Below are 20,237 nucleotides of genomic sequence, written 5' to 3'. Positions count from 1 at the left end.
AGGCGCCCCCAAGATAACTTCTTAAGGTGGTAAGTGTGGTGAAAATTATGATGGAGGTGATATGATCAATCCTAACTTGGGAAATTACATGCTACAGACAGGGTGAGAGGAGCATGGAAAGGTTAAAACTGGTCAAACTGGCCCATCTTCAGGCACTCCAAAGAAAATTGCAAAAACAAAGTCTTAGGCACAAATATTTCATCACTGAACAGTGGAAAATAATGCCTGCAACCAAACTATAAATATATAGATAAATTAAAGCCTCTAGCATCCATTTCATTCAATATTTTTTAGGAAAGGATAGATGCTGGTGCCCTGGATTGAGGCAGAAGGGGATCAAAAGTTCCATCTTGAGCTGATTAAACTTGAGTTGCCTATTAGCCATCAAAGTAGGTAAATCAAATAGACTACATGAGATGACTAAGTATGTACAATATGATCCTGTCACTGTTATCAAGAAAGCATATACTGGGCACTGTGCTAAATGAAAGAAGTCAGAAAGAGAAAGACACTTCTATGTGGAATCTTTAAAAAAAAAAAAAGGGGGGGGGGTACTCACAGAGAACAAATGGTGGTTGCCAGAGGCAGGGAGTAGGGGGATAATGAGGAAACAGGTGACAGGTGAAGGGGCCAAAAGGTACAATCTTCCAGTTATAAAATAAATAAGATGTAATGTACAGCACAATAACTGTAGTTAATAATACTACACTGCATATCTGAAAGCTGCTAAAAAGTCTTAAAAATTCTCATCACAAGACAAAAAAAAAAGTTTTAACTATGCATGGTGATGGATGTTAACTAGACTTACTTACTATGATGACCATTTTGCAATATATACAAATATGCAATCATTACATTATACACCTGAATGTAATATGTTATATGTTAATTATATCATAACAAAAAAGTATATTATTTGTGTGTGTGTGTGTGTGTGTGTATATATATATATAAATAAAGGGATAGGGAGAAAATTGGAAGGATATACAGTTTAATAATGATTAGATCCTAATGGTATTAAAGATGAATTTTTTATTTGTGTATCTATACTCTCTTTTTATAGTTTTTTAAACATTTATTTGAGAGAGAGAGTGCGCATGTGCACGAGCAGGGGAGGGGCAGAGAGAGAAGAAGAGAGAATCCTAAGCAGGTCCCAAAGCCCAACACAGGGCTCAAACCCACAAACCACGAGATCATGATCTGAGCTAAGTCAGATGCTCAACCAACTGAGCCATCCAGGTGCACCGTATCTACCCTCTTTTTTTTTAAACAATATGGATTATGTGTATTCTTTTTAAGAAACAAATGTTTTAAGTTTTTTAATTCAGCCACTGAAGAAAATAATACAATTAAATAAAAAAAACTAAAACCTGGGAGTGAAACAGCTAGATTTTGGAGGAGAAAAAAAGTGGGTTTCTTCCATTTCCTGGTTTTTCCTCTGATAAGAACTATTTAAAAATAATGAAGTCAATATATTGCATTCAAACATTCTCTAGACAAAATGAGCTGTCAGGAAAAACTGGGTCTAGTGATCAGTGTCTAAACGGGACCTTAAGTCACCTTCAGAGAGGAAACTCTGCCAAAAGCTCTTTCTGGTACAGGCTGCATGCACCCTCAAGGGCCCACTTCTCATCTAGGAGAGGATGGCCTACCACACAGTCTACTGCCTGGTGGGGCTTGCAAATTTATGGCTGTCAACAGTGATTAAACCCCTGCTAATCATAAATCTTCGTTCAAAAATCAAAGCAAACACATGTAAATGGATGCCAATAGTATGGTCTTAACCAAATTTACAATGACAATCCAAGCATACACTTGTACACGGCACCTCAATTCTAGAGGGCAGGTAGTACTGCCAAGGGCCACTCTTTTCTTCCTGTTGGGATCAGTCTACTTCTCCACCTTGTACCATAAAGCTGCATTCTTAACTCTCATTCTTAACACTATGCTACAGTTTGCAAACTTAACTATGAAAATGGAAATATGGGTTCATAAAGACATTTTTCTTAATTTTTTATTGTGAATAAGACTATTTGAAAATATATTTGAGCATCTAATAAGTGCCAGGCACTGTTTCAGGGAATTGGAATATATCAGTGAACAAAAGCAACAGAAATCCCTGACCTCAAGGAGAGCACAATACAATAACCTAGTGGTTAACATTTATGAAGCACTTTCATAGTATATGCTTTGTTTTGAACACTGTTCAAAATGTTTTATAAATATTAACTTATAACGACTCTATGAGGGAGAACTACTATTATTCCCATTTTACATTTAAGGAAACAGACATTGAGGAGTTAAATAACTTGCCAAAAATAACACAAGTCAAAGAATAAGGATTTGAACCTCAACAGTCTGGCTCTCAATTATTAACTTCTATGCCATTCTAACTCCTGCAGCCACTTAAACATATTCCAAATAAACTCATTCATACCACACTCAGATGCCAACAAACGTAGGCTCAAATATATTCTTCAGTAATACTACTTTGGTAGGTCTAAAGTAATTGTTATCAAGTAAACTGGCTAAAAAGACACTTTTAGGATTATTTTGCCAATCATAATCCAAGTTTGTTGTTTTTTTTTTTAATAACAAATGATTACTTTTCCAACCTAGTTTAGAAGAAAAGGCTTCAATTTTCAAGCAGAAATGTCACTACTCTGATACCTGAAACCTAAAACTATTTTGCCAGAATTATATTTTTTTAAAAACACAGCATTCTTAGAGATGATTTTAAAATGAACCCTAAAGCATATAATTAAATTAAATTAAATTAAATTAACCCTAAAGTTTAGATTTAATACAAAAAAAAATTCCTTTTGGGATATGAAGAACATTATTCTAGCGAATAAAACTAGACAAACTATGAAATCCGATCCAAATACAAGATCCAATGTCTAATTTAAGAAACAGTGTAACCTTTAAAAAAATAGCACAATAGAATATAAGCTTTGTGGTTTTGACTTTGAAGAAATAAATTAACTCACATTATTTCATTAGAGACTCCAATTTTGGTTTGCTACATCTTAGAAAAACTAAATGTCTGAGTGAAATAAGTCAGTCAGAGAAGGACAGATATCCTATCCTATGTTTTCAGTCATAGGTGAATCTTGAGAAACTTAACAAGTCCGTGGGGGAAGGGACAGGGGGAAAAACAGTTACAAACAGACAGGGAGGGAGGCAGGCAACCCACAAGAGACTCTTAAATACAGAGAACAAACTGAGGGTTGATGGGGGGGTGGGGGAGATGGGAAAAGGGTGATGGGCACCGAGGTGGGCACTTGTTGGGATGAGCACTGGGTGTTGTATGTAAGCCAATTTGACAATAAATTATATTAAAAAAAAAAAAAAAAAGAAAAACTAAATGACTTAAATTGTCATTTAATTTTGCCCTATTGAGCAAGTAAGTCAGTATTTTTCTATGGTTTTTTTCATATATGAGGACAAAGGACATGAATCAACTTTGATAATCATAAAGGATACCCAAGTTATTCATTCAAAACAAGTCATATACTAGGGGCACCTGGGGGGTTCAGTCAGTTAAGTCTCAGGCTCATGATTTCAGCTCAGGGCATGATCTCATGGCTTGTGAGATCCAGCCCCACCTCAGGCTCTGCTGGGATCTGTGCTGATAGTGCAAAGCCTGCCTAGGATTCTCTCCCCCTCTCTCCACCCCTCCCCTGCTCCAAGGTGTTCTCTCTCTCTCTCCTCTCTTGCTCTCTCTCTTTCTCAAAATAACCATTAAAACACACACACACACACACACACACACACACACACACAAATCATATGCTATAGCCCTCAAAAAGTGGTCTCCTTAGCAAAGGCTCTTAGATTCTGATTTAGAAAAGAATATTTAGCATACAGACACCCTCCCGCCCACCAAGAAAAGGCAGCATCACACCATAATAGGCCAAGATTAGGTAAGGACTGCGTGGAAATATGCCAGATTCCTGGAATACAAACTCCTAATGCAATCCACCAGTAAGTTGAAAACAAATTAGATGCAGATAGCTAAAGGGGATGAGCTGTATTTATAAGACTTGCCTGCAAAGTTCAATAAAAAAGAAAATTGAAAAAGGAATTATGTTCTCTATAGTCTCAGTCTTAGCAGTTGCTGAAACATAAAGATACTTCTTTAAACATTAAACACAGAAACAGAGCAATTACCTAATAAAATAGCTTAAAAATACTGCTGGTTTACTTATCAACAAAACTAAATATGTTTTTCCCTAAAAATAACAAAGAACAAGTGCTTAGCTTAATTCCAACTTTATACATGAAATCTATTCATAAGACATTGTCAGTAGCGCATACTTTCTGGACAGCAACTTGGCCATTTGGCATGAAATACGTTTCTATCTTCTGACCCCATGATGTAACTCTGGAACCCATCCTTAGGAAATGCAGATCAAATTGATATACAATAGCAAAACCCTGGAAACTACCCAAATGTCCAATAATAAGGAAATAATCAAATATATTATGGTATAGCCACATGAATGCCATAACATAAATTATAAAGGCACTAAAATGGTTTTACACACAGAAATATGCATACACCATAATTTTAAAAAAACAAACTAGGTATCATCTCAAAACTTTTTAAAAAAAAGTTTAAAGTTTTTTTTTTAAGTTGAAAGGCATTTCAATGCATACATTTAAAAAGGATAAAAAGGGAATACTTTTCTTTTAACTTTATTTATCTTGAGAGAGAGAGCAAGGGAGGGACAGAGAGAGAGGGAGAGAGAGAGAATCTTAGGCAGGCTCCACACTGTCAGCCCAAAGCCGGGGGCTTTGGGAATATTTTGAAACGCTGACAGTTAGTTAACCTTGGATGATGAAGATAACAAGTGGTTTCTTCTACTTTATACTCCTTTTTCAAATTTCTACTCATGACCCTGTATTATATTGAAAATCAGAAAAAAATTCTTAAAACAACATTTAAGTAACTAGTTTTTATAGTTGTGATGCATTTTGTATCCATGTTCACTTACCACCCACTTTTATCTTTGAGAAAGTTAAAAAGGGCTTCAAATTGTGAGATATACTCTAAGTCAGCAATTTAGAAATTCTTTCTTTGTTTTGGAATGTTTATTTGTTTTGAGAGAGAGAAAGAGCGTGCACACAAGCTGAGGAAGGGGCAGAGAGAGAGTGACAGGGAGAGAATCTCAAGCAGGCTCTGCACTGTCAGCATAGAGCCCGACTTGGGGCTGGATCTCACAAACGATGAGATCATAACCGGAGCCATGATCAAGAGTTGGACACTTAACCAATGTGCCACCCAGGCACTCCTGTCAATAATTTAAAATGCATTATTGCACCACCTTCTTCATGAGAACATGTGGCTTTTGAGATTCTAGGTCTGCATGGCAGAAATAATGGCAACAGGGGTGAAAGATAAAGAGCCTAGAAGAGAAGCTCCTTGGCAGGATGCCTCGGGTTCCACAATTCCTAATGTGAATTGGAAGACTACCTCGTTGGAAGGCTAGTTTCTACAGTAAAATTTCAAATTTACTAACCTTTAGACTTCAGCTACATTGTATTTTCTTTAAAAACCGTTTTTGCCATTCTTGCCCTAAAGTAACTAAATAATAAACACTAATCAAACCCAGAATTATTTCTGGTTTTTTAATGTTTATTTTGATAGAGAGCCCGCATGTGGGGGGAGGGGTCGAAGAGAAAATCCCAAGCAGGCTCCCAGCTGTCAGCACCCAAGCCAAATCAAGAGTAGGATGCTTAACCAACTGAGCCCCTATTTCTGCTTTTTAAAGAAAAGAGACATAGCTCAATAACCCAACAATGCCTGTTAGCCAGTTATTTAAATGTCCAAACAACATTCCACTATTCCTACTTTACACAGACGCTCATTACTTCCTTTAATTCATATCCTCAAATATAAATACACACACATATATACAAATAGTCCTCAAATGTCAATCAACATGCTTAAGATACTTGGATTTAAAATGTTATCCAGATTTGGGGCACCTGGGTGGGTAGGTGGCTGAGCGTCCAACCATGACCATCAGGTCCCGATCTTGCGGCTCGTGAGTTTGAGCCCCGGCATCGGGCTTGCTGCTGTCAGCATGGAGCCCACTTTGGATCCTCAGTCCCCTCTCTCTCTCTGTCCTCCCCTGCTTGTGCTCTCTCTCAAAAACAAATAAAATAAACCTTTAAAAAATAATAATAAATAAAATAAAGTGTTATCCACATTCATAAGAAGAGTGTATTTATGTACAAATACATGAAAAAAGATATTTAAAGGATTAAGATTTCCCAATCCACAGCTCTAGGATTCTAATCTCAGCTAGATCCTACAGAGGCAGATAAGAAAAGTAGAAAGTACACTGGCCCTACATTCTAATTTTATCTCTGCTAATTAGCTTTGTTGCCTTAGGAATTTCACTTATTTTTCTGGATCTTCTAGCTACATCTATAAAATGAGAATAAAATTAGACCACTTAATTAAAGTTTCTAGAAACTCTAAAAAAAATTATTCTACGTTCAAATTTCTACAATCTTTCAAAATATCTCCTTTTCCTAATTCTTGGAAGTTAATAAACTTTTCCTTGAATAACCTGGGGAGCACTAATACTTCATAAAAATGTAGACAAATTTTTATACTACTCATTTCAAAAATACGCAGTGTCTATAAAATTTAGCCTATAACACCTTGGTAAATCCTACTAAACATTTCTTAGTAATTATCTTATAACCCGTGTTAGAGTCTCTGTTAAAAATAAAGATTACTCAACATAAATTACACATATAGGACACATGATTTATTATGCAATAACTGCCAGAATACTTAGCAATGGGCAATATTTCATTCCCTAACACTAATGAGAAAATTAAATATTAGAGGGGTTTCTTTTTTTAATGTCCAAAACAAAGAATACCGTATGTACGTTAAGGGTCTCTGTATAAAAATACCAGATAAAATGGAGTATCACTGAAGTTTTAAAATCACAAGAATATAAATTTTAAGACTGAACCTCTCTGTAAATAAACTGCCTAATTTCAGAATGGACCAAACCCTACACAAACCTCTCTAGTAAGTTAAATGACATTTATGAAATTTTTCTTAACTTTTAAGGCAGAAGATAGAGCCACATTTTATGTTTACAAAAAGTTGATTTTTACCTGAAGAAAACTGCCTTCACCTAAAGCTTTTCATGCCTAAGTTACTTGTTGAATGTGAGTAAATAAATGGCCAACTTTCTAAAGTGACACACTCAACCCATCTGTACTTGTGAGTCTATAAATCAGACATTTTATGCAAAATACAAAGAACAGTGCAGTTAATTTTTTTAAAGACAAGGCTAAATTCACTATTCTGGAAACTTTGTTTTTATCGAAAAGTCTGCAATATCACCTTTATTTATTAACCTTTTCCTCACCCTCAATATAGTCTATGATAATCACAGGTTAGGTTAGAGTTTTGTTTTTTTTTTGTGTGTGTGTGTGAAATTTATTAAGGTCTCTTTTTGTCAGCATCTTAAGGGTTACAACCACTTACAGTCCAGAATTTTTTCTAAACCAAACCTACCCATATAATTATAATTTAAAAAGAATAGGCTAGGGGCACCTGGGTCAGTCAGTGAAGAGTCCTACTTCAGCTCAGGTCATTATCTCACAGTGGTGTGTGAGTTTGAGCTCAGAGCCTGGAGCCTGGTTCGGATTCTCTCTGCCCCTCTCCCGCTTTTATTCTAGTGCTCTCTCACAAATAAACAAACGGTAAGAAAAAAGAAAAGTCTAATGTAAAAAAAAAAAAAATAGTGGCACCACTGGTTCACTTTAAGTTCAACAGCACTGCAGAAGCTCAGTTGTTAAAATAATCTAATACAATGTAAAAAAAACAAAACAAAACAAAAACGGGGGGTCGGGGGGAGTACATGATGTGATCATTTGCCACAATCCATAAATCCACTACTGGAGCCCAGGTTTGGATAAATTAGATTCAAAGAAGGAAATGACCACAGCTAATTCCCTTCTGAATGTTTTTCAAAACACTGTTTCTGCATTAAAGGAGTGTACCCGCTACAAATAACAACAGCTACCACCTACCTAGCCCCTTCTTTGGGCAGGCATAGTGCTGGTCACATCTGTCATTTCATTTACTCCCCAGAACAACTCTTTAAGAAGCACATTATTGGGGCGCCTGGGTGGCGCAGTCGGTTGAGCGTCCGACTTCAGCCAGGTCACGATCTCGCGGTCCGGGAGTTCGAGCCCCGCGTCAGGCTCTGGGTTGATGGCTCAGAGCCTGGAGCCTGTTTCCGATTCTGTGTCTCCCTCTCTCTCTGCCCCTCCCCCATTCATGCTCTGTCTCTCTCTGTCCCAAAAATAAATAAACGTTGAAAAAAAAAAAATTAAAAAAAAAAAAAAAAAAGCAGCACATTATTATCTCTACTTCAAAGATGAGAAAGCAAGGACTGAAAGAGGATACAAGGCTGCTAAGTGGCAGAGCCAGACTGCAAAGCTGGGGCTCCTTCTCTTCAAAGTTCTTGCTCATTATATTAAGCTACACTGTCTACAATAAAAATAAATAAATAAATAAGCATGATGTTCATGCCTATGTCTTTAGAAGTTCTTCAGAGATTTACTAAACCTTTTCAGACTTCCAACGCATAACTCCTTCTCTGCAACAAATACAACTAAATGTAGTGATAGACCTACACCTACACTGTATATTAATTCAGTTTTGTCAAAAGGATAGGGTTTACAAGGAAACTTTCTTATCTCAAGGGATACCAGAAAATGTATAGCGAACTGAGGTCTTATCTTTTCCCCATCATACAAAAGCTCTACTTTGGATACTGAATCCAAAGTTGGTTTTTTTTTTTTACTGTGTCATCACATACACATTCCACTCCACTATACCTGTTGAAAAGATAGTCATCTCAAGCCAAAAAATAAATAAATAAAAAATTTTTAAAACCTTATCACAAAAGGAGCCAAACAAGTGGGTAAATTTTCTTTATACTTATACGCAACATTCTTCAAAGGAAGTTTGGATCTCTGCTAATCTTTTTCAAGTCTCACTCCTGCTACTCTATTACTGGAGGACTAAGAGTCACACGTTACCTATTTTCTCCCACAAGGGAGCTGTGTTTCAATCGTTCCTGTAACCAAACCAGTTGGGCAACTAGTCTATTAAATAAGGATTTCAACCACCATCTAGAAGACGGAAGGAAGGCTGCCATCTCTCTTTAGAATAGTTCTAAAGCTCATCCCTGACAAGTACAAGCACCTATCAACTAAGAGTGAGTCACATCGACTCCTGGCTTCTAAAGATTGAGGAGAATCTCTCTTATCCCTTCCCCAACTAACCACCCAGGCAAAATTTAATGATCATCCTTCCACACAATCACTGCTGAATCAACACCACACTAGGTTCCCAGGGCAATTTCCATCCCAGACACCCCATTTCCTGGATCTGGAAAAAGCTATGCTCCTGCCCAGTCACTTCCCTGCCCTCCTCTTCAAGCAAGAAACACTCTCACAAAAGACCAACTCCCCCTTTCCCAAGAAAGTTAAGTGACTACAGATCCATCTCTTCCGACCACTGGGAAAGCAGAGCCCCCGAACTGCTTGGCTAAGTAAAGGCTGCGGACTACTGTGGACCAGACTGGCTGGAAGTGTTTCTCCCCAGTCTCTCTCGCAACGAGCCCGGCAGCAATGAACTCGATCTCGCCCCCTCCAAGGGGACCGACTGAAAACCAGTAACTGAATCACAAGGAACCAGCTGCCCACAAAATCCGGGAAGGGGCCCACAACGCTCCCCTGCTTTCCTCGCGATGGGCTCTCCGTCCCGAGCGGATACTGGAGGGACGCTCTCGAGTCTTACTCATGCGTTCTCACGGGACTGACAGCTCAGCTCGCCAAATCCCCCCCTCCTGGGAAGGGACAGGCCGGAGTTAAACCTTCAGGTGCCCCCCCCCCCCCAACACACACACCCAGAGCAAGCCCCAAGGAAATCCCAATCCTGAAAAATGTGACAAGGCCGATTTTACCCTTTCCAAGCCGCGGCCGCGTCAAGAACCCAGCCCTTTGTAGAACACGACTAAACGGAATTAACCCTTCCGCGGCCGAGCTCAGCGCTACGCCTCAGGCGCCAACACGCGCGAACTCCAAACCCCAGCCCCGGCCGAGGCGACAGGAACGCCTTGTTGCCTCCAGCCCTCGTCCCACTCGCCCCATCGCGCTGAGGGGAGCCCCGGCCACGAGCTTCGGGCCAGCACCGGGCCGGACTCGCGGGCTGCGGCGCCCGGGGCGGGCGAGCCGGCGGCACTCACCGCGATGACATTGACGAAGGTGGTCTTGCCCGAGTACTGCAGCCCCACCAGCGTCAGCTCCATCTCCTCCTTCCAGAAGAGCGAGCGGAACCAGTCCAGCAGGCGGGAGATGAGCGCCAGCATGATGGCGGCCGGGAGGGAGAACGGACGCGCGGGCGCGGACAGCAACAGCGACGGCCTGCACACCAGCGGGCCTCAGCCCGGACCCCTCAACGGCTCCTCGGGGCCGCGGCGCACCACTGGCGGACACGGGCGGGCGGCGGCGGCCGAAGCCAGGAAGCCGAGCGGGTCATATGACTCGCCCTACCCTCCGCCCCCCCCACGCTCGTCCCCGCGCCACCGTCGGCGCCCACGGCAAGAGCGGCGTGGCCGGTCCGGCCACACGCGTCTGCTGCCTGCAGCGCCACCGGCTGGAGCCTCCCTGCAGCGCGGCTGACCCCACTCCCTTTCGACCACACCTCCCTCGCCCAGTAATGTTGGTTGGTTCACACTCACCATTCATTCTACATTCGTTCTATGCAGAAAGTATTCAAGACTCTGTGGGCTTCAGCACGGGATAAAAATCCCTTATGACATTTTTGGTAGCAAAAGTTGGGAAGCCACAAGTGTACATCAGGAGGGACCTCATTAAAGAAACTGTAGTGTGGCCCTAAAAGGGAATACTATGCAGCTATAAAAATGAATGAGGAAATTCTCTATAAACAGATATGGCATGATGTCCAGGAAATGTTTTCAAAGACTGTAAATGCAAAGTCTGTACTTATATAAAAATACGTATTGTATTTGCATAAAGAAATACTGCAAAATCAATAAAAAATGTTTTTTTATGGGGTAAAAGAAACTGGATGGCCAGAGGCACAAATGGGAATGAGACTTCTCTAGATATCTTTTTGCATCATTCTGACTTTCAACCATGGAAACGAGTTGACTGTTCAAAAGTTTACAAAATAAATTAAAATATCTGCAAGGATTTCAAATTAAAAAAAAAAAATCCTTAACCTCATGGAGCATACATTCTAGTGAGGAGACATGTAATGTAATAAAAAAAATAACTATAAGATATAATTCCATGTAGTATAGAGCATTATACAGAAAACTGCACAAGAGAAGGACACAGGAGTGGCCCCTGTTCTAGTTAAGATCAGAGTAGACTCTCAGAGGGAGTATCCCTGAGTGGGGAGACTTGGAGGAAGTGAGAGAGCCAGGCACAGATATGGTGGAAGCACATTCCAGACAGAAGGAAAGGAACAGCAAAGACCTTGAAGGGGGAAGGAGCATGGAATGCTCTGGGAACAGAAAGACAGCGTGGCTAGCTCAGATTAGGGAGGCAGGGAGTGGGAAGAGACATGGCGGGAGAAAGAGTCAGGGACCAGACAAAGAAAGGCACAGTTGGTCATAGTTCAGATTTTATTCTTGGTGTGATGGGGAATTGTGTGAGTGAAAGAATTTATGTTTTTAAAAGTTAACTTTTAAATTCTCCATAGAGAATTGGCTGTAGGAGGGCATCATGTGTTGAATCGTGTCCCTCCAGAAGATATGTTGGAGTCCTAACCCCCAATACCTCAGGATGTGACCTTGTTTAGAAACAAAACCATGTAGACATAATCAGTGAAGATGGTCATACTGGAGTAGAGTGGGCTCTTAATCCAAAATAAGTGGTGTCCTGGGGAGCCTGGGTGGCCCAGGTGGTTAAGTGTCTGACTCTTTTTTTTAATTAATTAATTAATTTTTTTTTTAATTTTTTTTTCAACGTTTATTTATTTTTGGGACAGAGAGAGACAGAGCATGAACGGGGGAGGGGCAGAGAAAGAGGGAGACACAGAATCGGAAACAGGCTCCAGGCTCTGAGCCATCAGCCCAGAGCCTGATGCGGGGCTCGAACTCCCGGACCGCGAGATCGTGACCTGGCTGAAGTCGGACGCCTAACCGACTGCGCCACCCAGGTGCCCCTAATTAATTTTTTTTTTATTTATGTCCAAGTTAGTATATAGTGCAACAATGATTTCAGGAGTAGATTCCTTACTGCCCCTTACCCGTTTAGCCCATCCCCCCTCCCACAACTCCTTCAGCAACCCTCTGTTCTCCATATTTAAGAGTCTCTTATATGTTGTCCCCCTCCCTGTTTTTATATTATTTTTGCTTCCCTTCCCTTACGTTCCTCTGTTTTGTATCTTAAATTCCTCATATGAGTGAAATCATAGGATATTTGTCATTCTCTGACTAATTTCACTTAGCATAATACCCTCTAGTTCCATTCACATAGTTGCAAAAGGCAAAATTTCATTCTTTTTGATTGCTTAGTAATACTCCATTGTGTGTATGTGTATGTGTTGTATATATGTGTATATATATATATATATATATATATATATATATACCACATCTTCTTAATCCATTCATCCATCAATGGACATTTGGACTCTTTCCATACTTTGGTTATCGTCGAGAGCACTGCTATCAACATTGGGGTGCATGTGCCCCTTCGAAACAGCACACCTGTATCTCTTGGATAAATACCTAGTAGTGCAATTGCTGGGTCATAGGCTAGTTCTATTTTTGATTTCTTGAGGAACCTCCATACTGTTTTCCAGAGTGGCTGCACTAGTTTGCATTCCCACCAGCAGTGCAAAAGAGATCCTCTTTCTCTGCATCCACACCAACATCTGTTGTTGCCTGACTTGTTAATGTTAGTCATTCTGACTGGAGTGAGGTGGGATCTCGTTGTGGTTTTGATTTGTATTTCCCTGATGATGAGTGATGTTGAGCATTTTTTCATGGGTCGGTTGGCCATCTGGATGTCTTTGGAGAAGTGTTTCTTCATATCTTTGCCCATTTCTTCACTGGATTATTTGTTTTTTTGGGTGTTGAATTTGATATGTTCCCTACAGATTTTGGATACTAACTCTTTATTTGATATGTCATTTGCAAATATCTTTTCCCATTCCATCAGTTGCCTTTTAGTTTTGCTGGTTGTTTCCTTCGCTGTGCAGAAGTTTTTATCCTGATGAGGTCCAAATAGTTCATTTCTGCTTTCATTTCCCTTTCCTCCAGAGACATGTCGAGTAAGAAGTTCCTGTGGCCAAGCTCGAAGAGGTTTTTGCCTGCTTTCTCCTGTAGCATTTTGATGACTTCCAGTCTTATGTTTAGGTCTTTCATCCATTTTGAATTTATTTTTGTGTATAGTGTAAGAAAGTGGTCCAAGTCCTTTTTTCTTTTTTCTTTTTTTTTCTTTTTTTTTTTTTTGCAAGTTGCTGTCCAGTTTTCCCAGCACCATTTTCTGAAGAGACTATTTTTGTTCCATTGGGTATTCTTTCCTGTTTTGTCAAAGATTAGTTGGAAATATGTTTGTGGGTGCATTTCTGGGTTCTCTATTCTGTTCTATTGGTCTGAGTGTCTGTTTTTGTGCCAGTACCATACTGTCTTGATGATTGAAGCTTTGTAATATATCTTGAAGTCCGGGATTGTGATGCCTCCAGCTTTGGTTTTCTTATTCAAGGTTGCTTTGGCTATTCGGGGTCTTTTCTGGCTCCATACAAATTTTAGGATTATTTGCTCTAGCTCTGTGAAGAATGCTGATGTTATTTTGATAGGGATTGCATTGAATATGTACATTGCTTTGGGTAGTATTGACATTTTAACAATATTTGTTCTTCCTATCCAGAAGCATGGAATATTTTTCCATTTTTTTGTGTCTTCTTCAATTTCTTTCATAAGCTTTCTATAGTTTTAGTGTATAGATTTTTCATCTCTTTGGTTAGATTTATTCTAAGGTATTTTATGGTTTTAAGTGTCTGACTCTTGATTTTGGCTCAGGTCACGATCTCATGGTTTGTGAGTATGAGCCCCGAGTCTGTGCTCATAGTGCAAAGCCTGCTTGGGATTCTCTCCTCTCTCCCTTTCTTTCTCTCAAAAATAAATAAGGAAACATTCAAAATAACTGGAGTCATTATAAGAAGAGAAGAAGATACAGACACAGGAGAGGAGAAGACCAGGTGATGACAGAAGCAGACACTGAAGTGTTGCAGCCAGGGGACACCAAGGAATGGCCAGCAAACTATCAGGAGCCAGGGAAGAAGCATAGAACAGAATATCTCTTACAGCTTCCGAAGGAATCAACCCGGCCAACACCTTGATCTTGGACTTCTAGGCTTCAGAACTGTGAGAAAAACTATGGCTTTTCGTCACCCAGTTTATGGTCCTTTCTCATGGCAGCCCTAGCAAACTAATGCAGAGGGAAAGAACAGAAACAGTGAGATGGTTAAGACATCGTTGTACTAGTTTAAAGGAATGATGATAATGGAAGCTGGAACCATGACTCTGTGAAGGCCATCATGGAGCTTTCATTCTAGTGGGGAAAACAATGAACAAATAAACACGCTAATTTTGAAATGAGAAAATGAACATTCCTCAACCTTTACAATTATTGTAATTCCCTTCATCTCTAAAGTCTTTTAATGGAAAAGTCATTCTTACCTTCCAATTCTAGTTTCCCATTAAAAAAATCTCTAAATTACTTTTTATCATAAAAGCACAATATTATGGTTGTAAAATATCAAATAATACAGAGATGCGACAAGAAAAAGGTAATCTATCTCTTGGCATCCTTGATCCCCTCACCTCTGAAGTAACCCATTTTAACATTTACTCTTTCTTTTTTAATCATATACACATATATGTGATGGAGAGTCTTCTCTTATATACAATAATGGAAACATGTTGTAGACATAACTCTTTGTTCACTTATAGTTAAAGTACACTTTATTAAAAATAAAGGCCACAGGGCACCTGAGTGGCTCAGTCACTAAGCATTTGACATGATCTCCGGAAGCTCAGGTAATGATCTCATAATTGGTGAGTTCAAGTCCCACATCTGGTGAGCATGAGCCCCACTTTGGGTAAAAACACGAGCCCTAATTCAGGTAGTTGGGTAAAAACAGTGAGCTCTGCTTCACTCTCTCTATCTCTCTGCCCCTCCTGGAATTCTCTCTCTCTCTCTGTCTGCCACTCACTTGGGCCCCTGACCTCTCAAAACAAAATGTTTTTTAAATAAAGGCCATAGGGGCGCCTGGGTGGCGCAGTCGGTTGAGCGTCCGACTTCAGCCAGGTCACGATCTCGCGGTCCGTGAGTTCGAGCCCCACGTCGGGCTCTGGGCTGATGGCTCAGAGCCTGGAGCCTGTTTCCGATTCTGTGTCTCCCTCTCTCGCTGCCCCTCCCCCGTTCGTGCTCTGTCTCTCTCTGTCCCAAAAATAAATAAACGTTGAAAAAAAAAAATAAATAAAGGCCATAAATACTCAAAATGTATCTTTCCTAATATTTTACTACACTTTACTAGTATTAATTTCTTGACGATATTTACATGTATTATACCTGTACAATGAAAATAGCATATAGTGGAGAGTTACTGAACATATCTTCCCATTTCTGAGTTCATTGACGGCATAGTGGAAGCTTGAAATTGGCTCTAGTGCAAACACTTCTTTAGAGACCAGCTGTTAGTTATTTACCAGAATACCACAGTTAATACCTAATTCATAGCATTAGAATGAGGATTAAAATAAAATTAAGTTAGACTAAGTAATGTAGCAAAAGGCAGGATGATATTCTTATAGCATATACTCTACATAGTTAGAATGGCTGACTGATACCAGCTTCTCTACCTATCAGCTGTGTGAACAAAGTTGCTTAACCTCTCTGTAACTCTTTTTAATTAAATTCACTAAATACTAGTTATTATTTCTAGGACATAGTGACTCGGGAAGTTTTGTTAACAATTCAGGGGCTTGGTGTCTCCTCTGTAAAGTAGGGATAAGGATACCACCCTTATTTGATGTTTTCATTAAAGAGGCATTTTCTGCTGAACTCAGTCTGGTAGTGTACTAAATCCTATGGGTGCACTCTTGCCTTTGAACTTTATCTAGAATTAAGTTAAAAGAATGGGAATGCAGGATCATGTGCTCAGGCACATTCACAAGTCCTGTGTAAAGGTCAGGAATCCCAGTGTCTTGTGAGTGTGGACGGTGAGTACAAGCAAGAGAAAAGATGGAGCCATATGTTTGATATACGGCTGTTTTGATAAAAAACAAAATTCTATAGGTACCTGGGTGGCTCGGTCGGTTAAGTGTCCAACATCGGCTCAGGTCAGGATCTCACACTTGTGGGTTCGAGGCCCACATTGGGCTCTGTGCTGACAACTCAGAGCCTGTAACCTGCTTCAGATTCTGTGTCTCCTTCTTTCTCTGTCTCTCCCCCTCTGGCGCTCTGTCTCTCTCAAAAATAAATAAATATTTTAAAAAATTTTTTAAAAGAGGGGTGCCTGGGTGGCTCAGTCGGTTAAGCCTCTGACTTCGGCTCAGGTCATGATCTTGTGGTTCATGGGTTTGAGCCCCGCATCAGCTCTGTGTTGATAGCTCGGAGCCTGGAGACTGCTTTGGATTCTGTGTCTGTCTCTCTCTCTCTCTGCCTCACACTCTGACTCTCTCTCTCTCTCTCTCTCTCCAAAATAAACAAACATTAAAAAAAAATTTAAAGAAACAAAATTCTATGGTATTATAACTGGACACATCCTTGAAGATCATTCTAGTTTTAGCTCTCAGAAAAATGAGGCACAGATGTGGAACTGTCATTGGGACATGATGTTAAATTGTAATTTCCTTAAGGACAGGGACCATTTCTACTTAAATCAATAAAGTCATTTTGAGCAAATGAGGGAGTCAGTATGGAGATTCAGAAATCTAGTCTCTTAGGCATCTGTTTTGTTAGCTTCACATTTGTCTAACAGGGTAATAGTTTGGGCCAACGAATAAAATGGGTGTGACACATTCCATATGTTCCCCCTGGCCTGATTATCAGCCTCATAGCATCTTAAAATAACAGCAGCTGGGCCTCATCCACAGGACATTTCTGCATTTTGGCCCAAGTCACTCAAGGAGTCAGTATTTTTCATTACCCATGGATGTCACTCCAGGTCACATAGATAGGTAGCCCCCCAAATCTGCAAGGGCAGAATGTCAGTTCTGTCTTTTAAAAGGAGACTGTCGGCCTCTGGAAAAGGGAAGCAAGAAACAAGAAGTTCTCTTTAGAAGTGTCAGAGAAGAAGAAATCCTGTCCTTTCAAAAGTCCTAGCTGGACTCAGAATTAAATTGACATGAGACAGATTACAAGAGAAAATAAAATTTAATAGTGTACGTACTTGGAGTCCACACAGACAAATTCCAAAGACAGTCAGGCAAAGTGAGGAGTATATGTCATCCTGAACTAAGGAGAAGGAGGTAGGGGTCTGCGACTTCAGGGGAAAGGGATGCACTTCACAGAGTAATAAGGAAAGCAAATGTGAGCGCCTGGCTGGCTTAGTTGGTAGAGCACGTGACTCTTAATCTCAGGGTTGTGAGTTTGAACCCCGTGTTGGGCATAGAGATTACTTAATAAAAAAGAAATTAGAGGGGCGCCTGGGTGGCTCAGTCGGCTGAGTGTCCAGCTTCGGCTCAGGTCATGATCTCACAGTTTGTGGGTTCGAGCCCCGCATTGGACTCTGTGCTGACAGCTTAGAGCCTGGAGCCTGCTTCGAATCCTGTGTCTCCTTCCCTCTCTGCTCCTCCCCCGCTCATGCTCTCTCTCTCTCTCCTTCAAAAATAAATAAAAACACTTAAAAAAATAAAACAGAAATTAGAAAAACAAATTTGTTTTAAAGAAGAAAAGCAGTTGTTTGGGAATCAGATGTTAGCCCTGTGATACAGATGGGTGACTTAGATAAAATGTATCTCTGCTAATAATCCTTATTCTGGGAAAGACCTCCAACCAATTTAGATTCTTCTAGGTAAGTAAAGGAGGGACAAAAGTTTCTCTTGAGCCCACAGGATCTCAATTGCCTTCAGCTCAGAATGATCTTCATGCCAAAATTGTCCATCTCGGTCGGAGCAGTGTGCCCTCATCCCTACAGAAGGAACACTCCTCATCATTCTAAAATTGACTAGCCAATCCCATTTTAAGAAAAGCCAATGATATGAGAATCCCAAAGGTAGAACACAGATACCTAATGCAGTGTGGTATGGTGCAAAGAGCACTCTGATCGGAAGGTAAAGGCTTACGTTGAGTAAAAAGTTCTTATTTTGGCTTTAAGACTAAATAACTGTGATCTCGGGTAAGTCACCTCTCCTTTCTGGGCTTCGGCTTCCTTACGTGTGAAGCGCTCGGATAAGATAACATTTAAGAACCTCTTATCTCAAAAACTTTATAATTTCATAGCAGCCTAATTGAAATGTTCAAGAAGGGATTCCTACATGGAAAATGAAATAATTCTTTTTTTTTTAACAGCCTTTTTTTTTTTTTAGGGGTGTTTTAGGCTTACAGAAAATCGGGCAAAAAGTGCAAAGAGTTCCCATAACCCTCTTCCCCCTTCACACCTTCCCTAATTACATTTCTTTAATTTTTTACAATTAACGAACCCATTTTGCTACCTTATTAGCTAAAGTCCATAAGGTAATTGAGATTGTTTAAAGCAAAAAGAAAAAAGAAAAGAAAGAAACCACATTTCCATTGTAGCAAACCAAGACTTAACAGCAGGAATGTGACCTTCACCCAGTCAATCTGGAATTTCCTGACCAGCACTAGTGAGGTCATCTGCAAGATAGACCACTGTCCTGGCCCCAAAGGAAGGTGACCTTACCTGCAACAATCCTTTCTTTGCTTTTACTAATAAGTTCCTTGTCCTGCTCCTGTTTCTGCCTATAAAAGTCTTCCATTTTGCACAGCTGCTCAAAGCTCCCTTCTGCTCGCTAGATAAGATACTTCCAGGTTCGAGAACTGCTGAATAAAGCCAATTAGATCTTCAAATTTATGCAGCTGAGTTTGGGTTTGAACAAATGTGGTGGCAGCAGTCAGATCCCAAGCGAACTTCTGATGGCGTTTGGAAACTGTGAGCAACACAGGATTGGTACCAGTGAATGCTGGGAATTCTCTGTCTTGCTCACTGTTGCTCAGGGTAAGTTCTCTCAGTTCTCAGTTCTGCTCTTTGCGGGTTGAGTTCCCTAATTTGCTTTCCACTATTTCTTAATTGGTTGGAAGCCCCAGCCTTGGTTTTGTCCCCATATTCCCAGGTTCTACGTTGGGAACTGTTGGTAACAGCTGTAGTACCCCACCTTTTTTCTTTTTTTCAATAATCAGTCTGCAGTCCTCAGTCTTTGAAGTTTGTTAGTTCAGTCCCCAGATTCCACACAAAGAGCACGGTGGTTACCAGCTGAAGGTAGGCTGGGTCCAACATGGGTACCAGAACTAGACTGGGATTGGATTGAGTCTGACTTAAGCTGGGTCCAGTGGGTAAAGGCTATTGCTGATGAGAATCTCAGAAGCCAAAAAAGCCAAAAAATTGGTGGCCATGAGTCAACCATTTTTGTTCTATTTTTTTTTTTTTTTTTTTTTAATGCTTATGTTTGAAGGAGAGAGAGACAGAGTGTGAGCTGGGAAGGGGCAGAGAGAGAGACACACAGAATCCGAAGCAGGCTCCAGGTGCCAAGATGTCAGCAGAGAGCCCGACATAGGGCTTGAGCTCATGAACCCTGAGATCATGACCTGAGCTGAAGTCGGGGGCTTAACTAACTGGGCCACTCAGGCACCCCAGGTGGTGAATTGAACATTTAAAAGCTGTGAAGAGTGCTGGCCACCTAACCCAAGGAATTCTGTGTTATAATAAGTTGGTCACAGAATGGGTTAGATTGCTACCAGGTCACCTGCCAACCTCAAGAAAATTTCCATGCAATGAGGTACACTGAAAGGTGCACCCAACCCAGAGATGCATCCGTTTCAAGTATTAACCTGGCTTCATGAGACACAAAAATTCTTAGCTAAAATAAATTAGCTTAGAAATTAGAAAAAAGTAGATTTTTTAAATCTACAGAGTAAGGTACACCACTTCCAGCATACTTGCTTATTTTATGTCTAAA

General features: G+C 40.3%; 1 protein-coding gene across 1 annotated transcript in view; it reads right to left on the bottom strand.

Moving 5' to 3' along the window:
- Positions 1-10,663, bottom strand: part of ARL8B (ADP ribosylation factor like GTPase 8B) — a 48,981-nt gene extending 38,318 nt beyond the window's left edge. The window contains exon 1 of the mRNA XM_045493616.1: positions 10,302-10,663. Coding sequence (XP_045349572.1) covers positions 10,302-10,424 — 123 coding nt within the window. The 5' untranslated portion in view covers positions 10,425-10,663. The remainder of the gene's footprint in view (positions 1-10,301) is intronic.
- Positions 10,664-20,237: the final 9,574 nt, after the last annotated feature.

This window comes from Leopardus geoffroyi, chromosome A2 (assembly GCF_018350155.1).
Source record: "Leopardus geoffroyi isolate Oge1 chromosome A2, O.geoffroyi_Oge1_pat1.0, whole genome shotgun sequence".
Lineage (NCBI taxonomy): Eukaryota > Metazoa > Chordata > Mammalia > Carnivora > Felidae > Leopardus > Leopardus geoffroyi.
The sequence above is the reverse complement of the archived record's forward strand: the minus strand, read 5'-3'. Positions and strand labels throughout refer to the sequence as shown.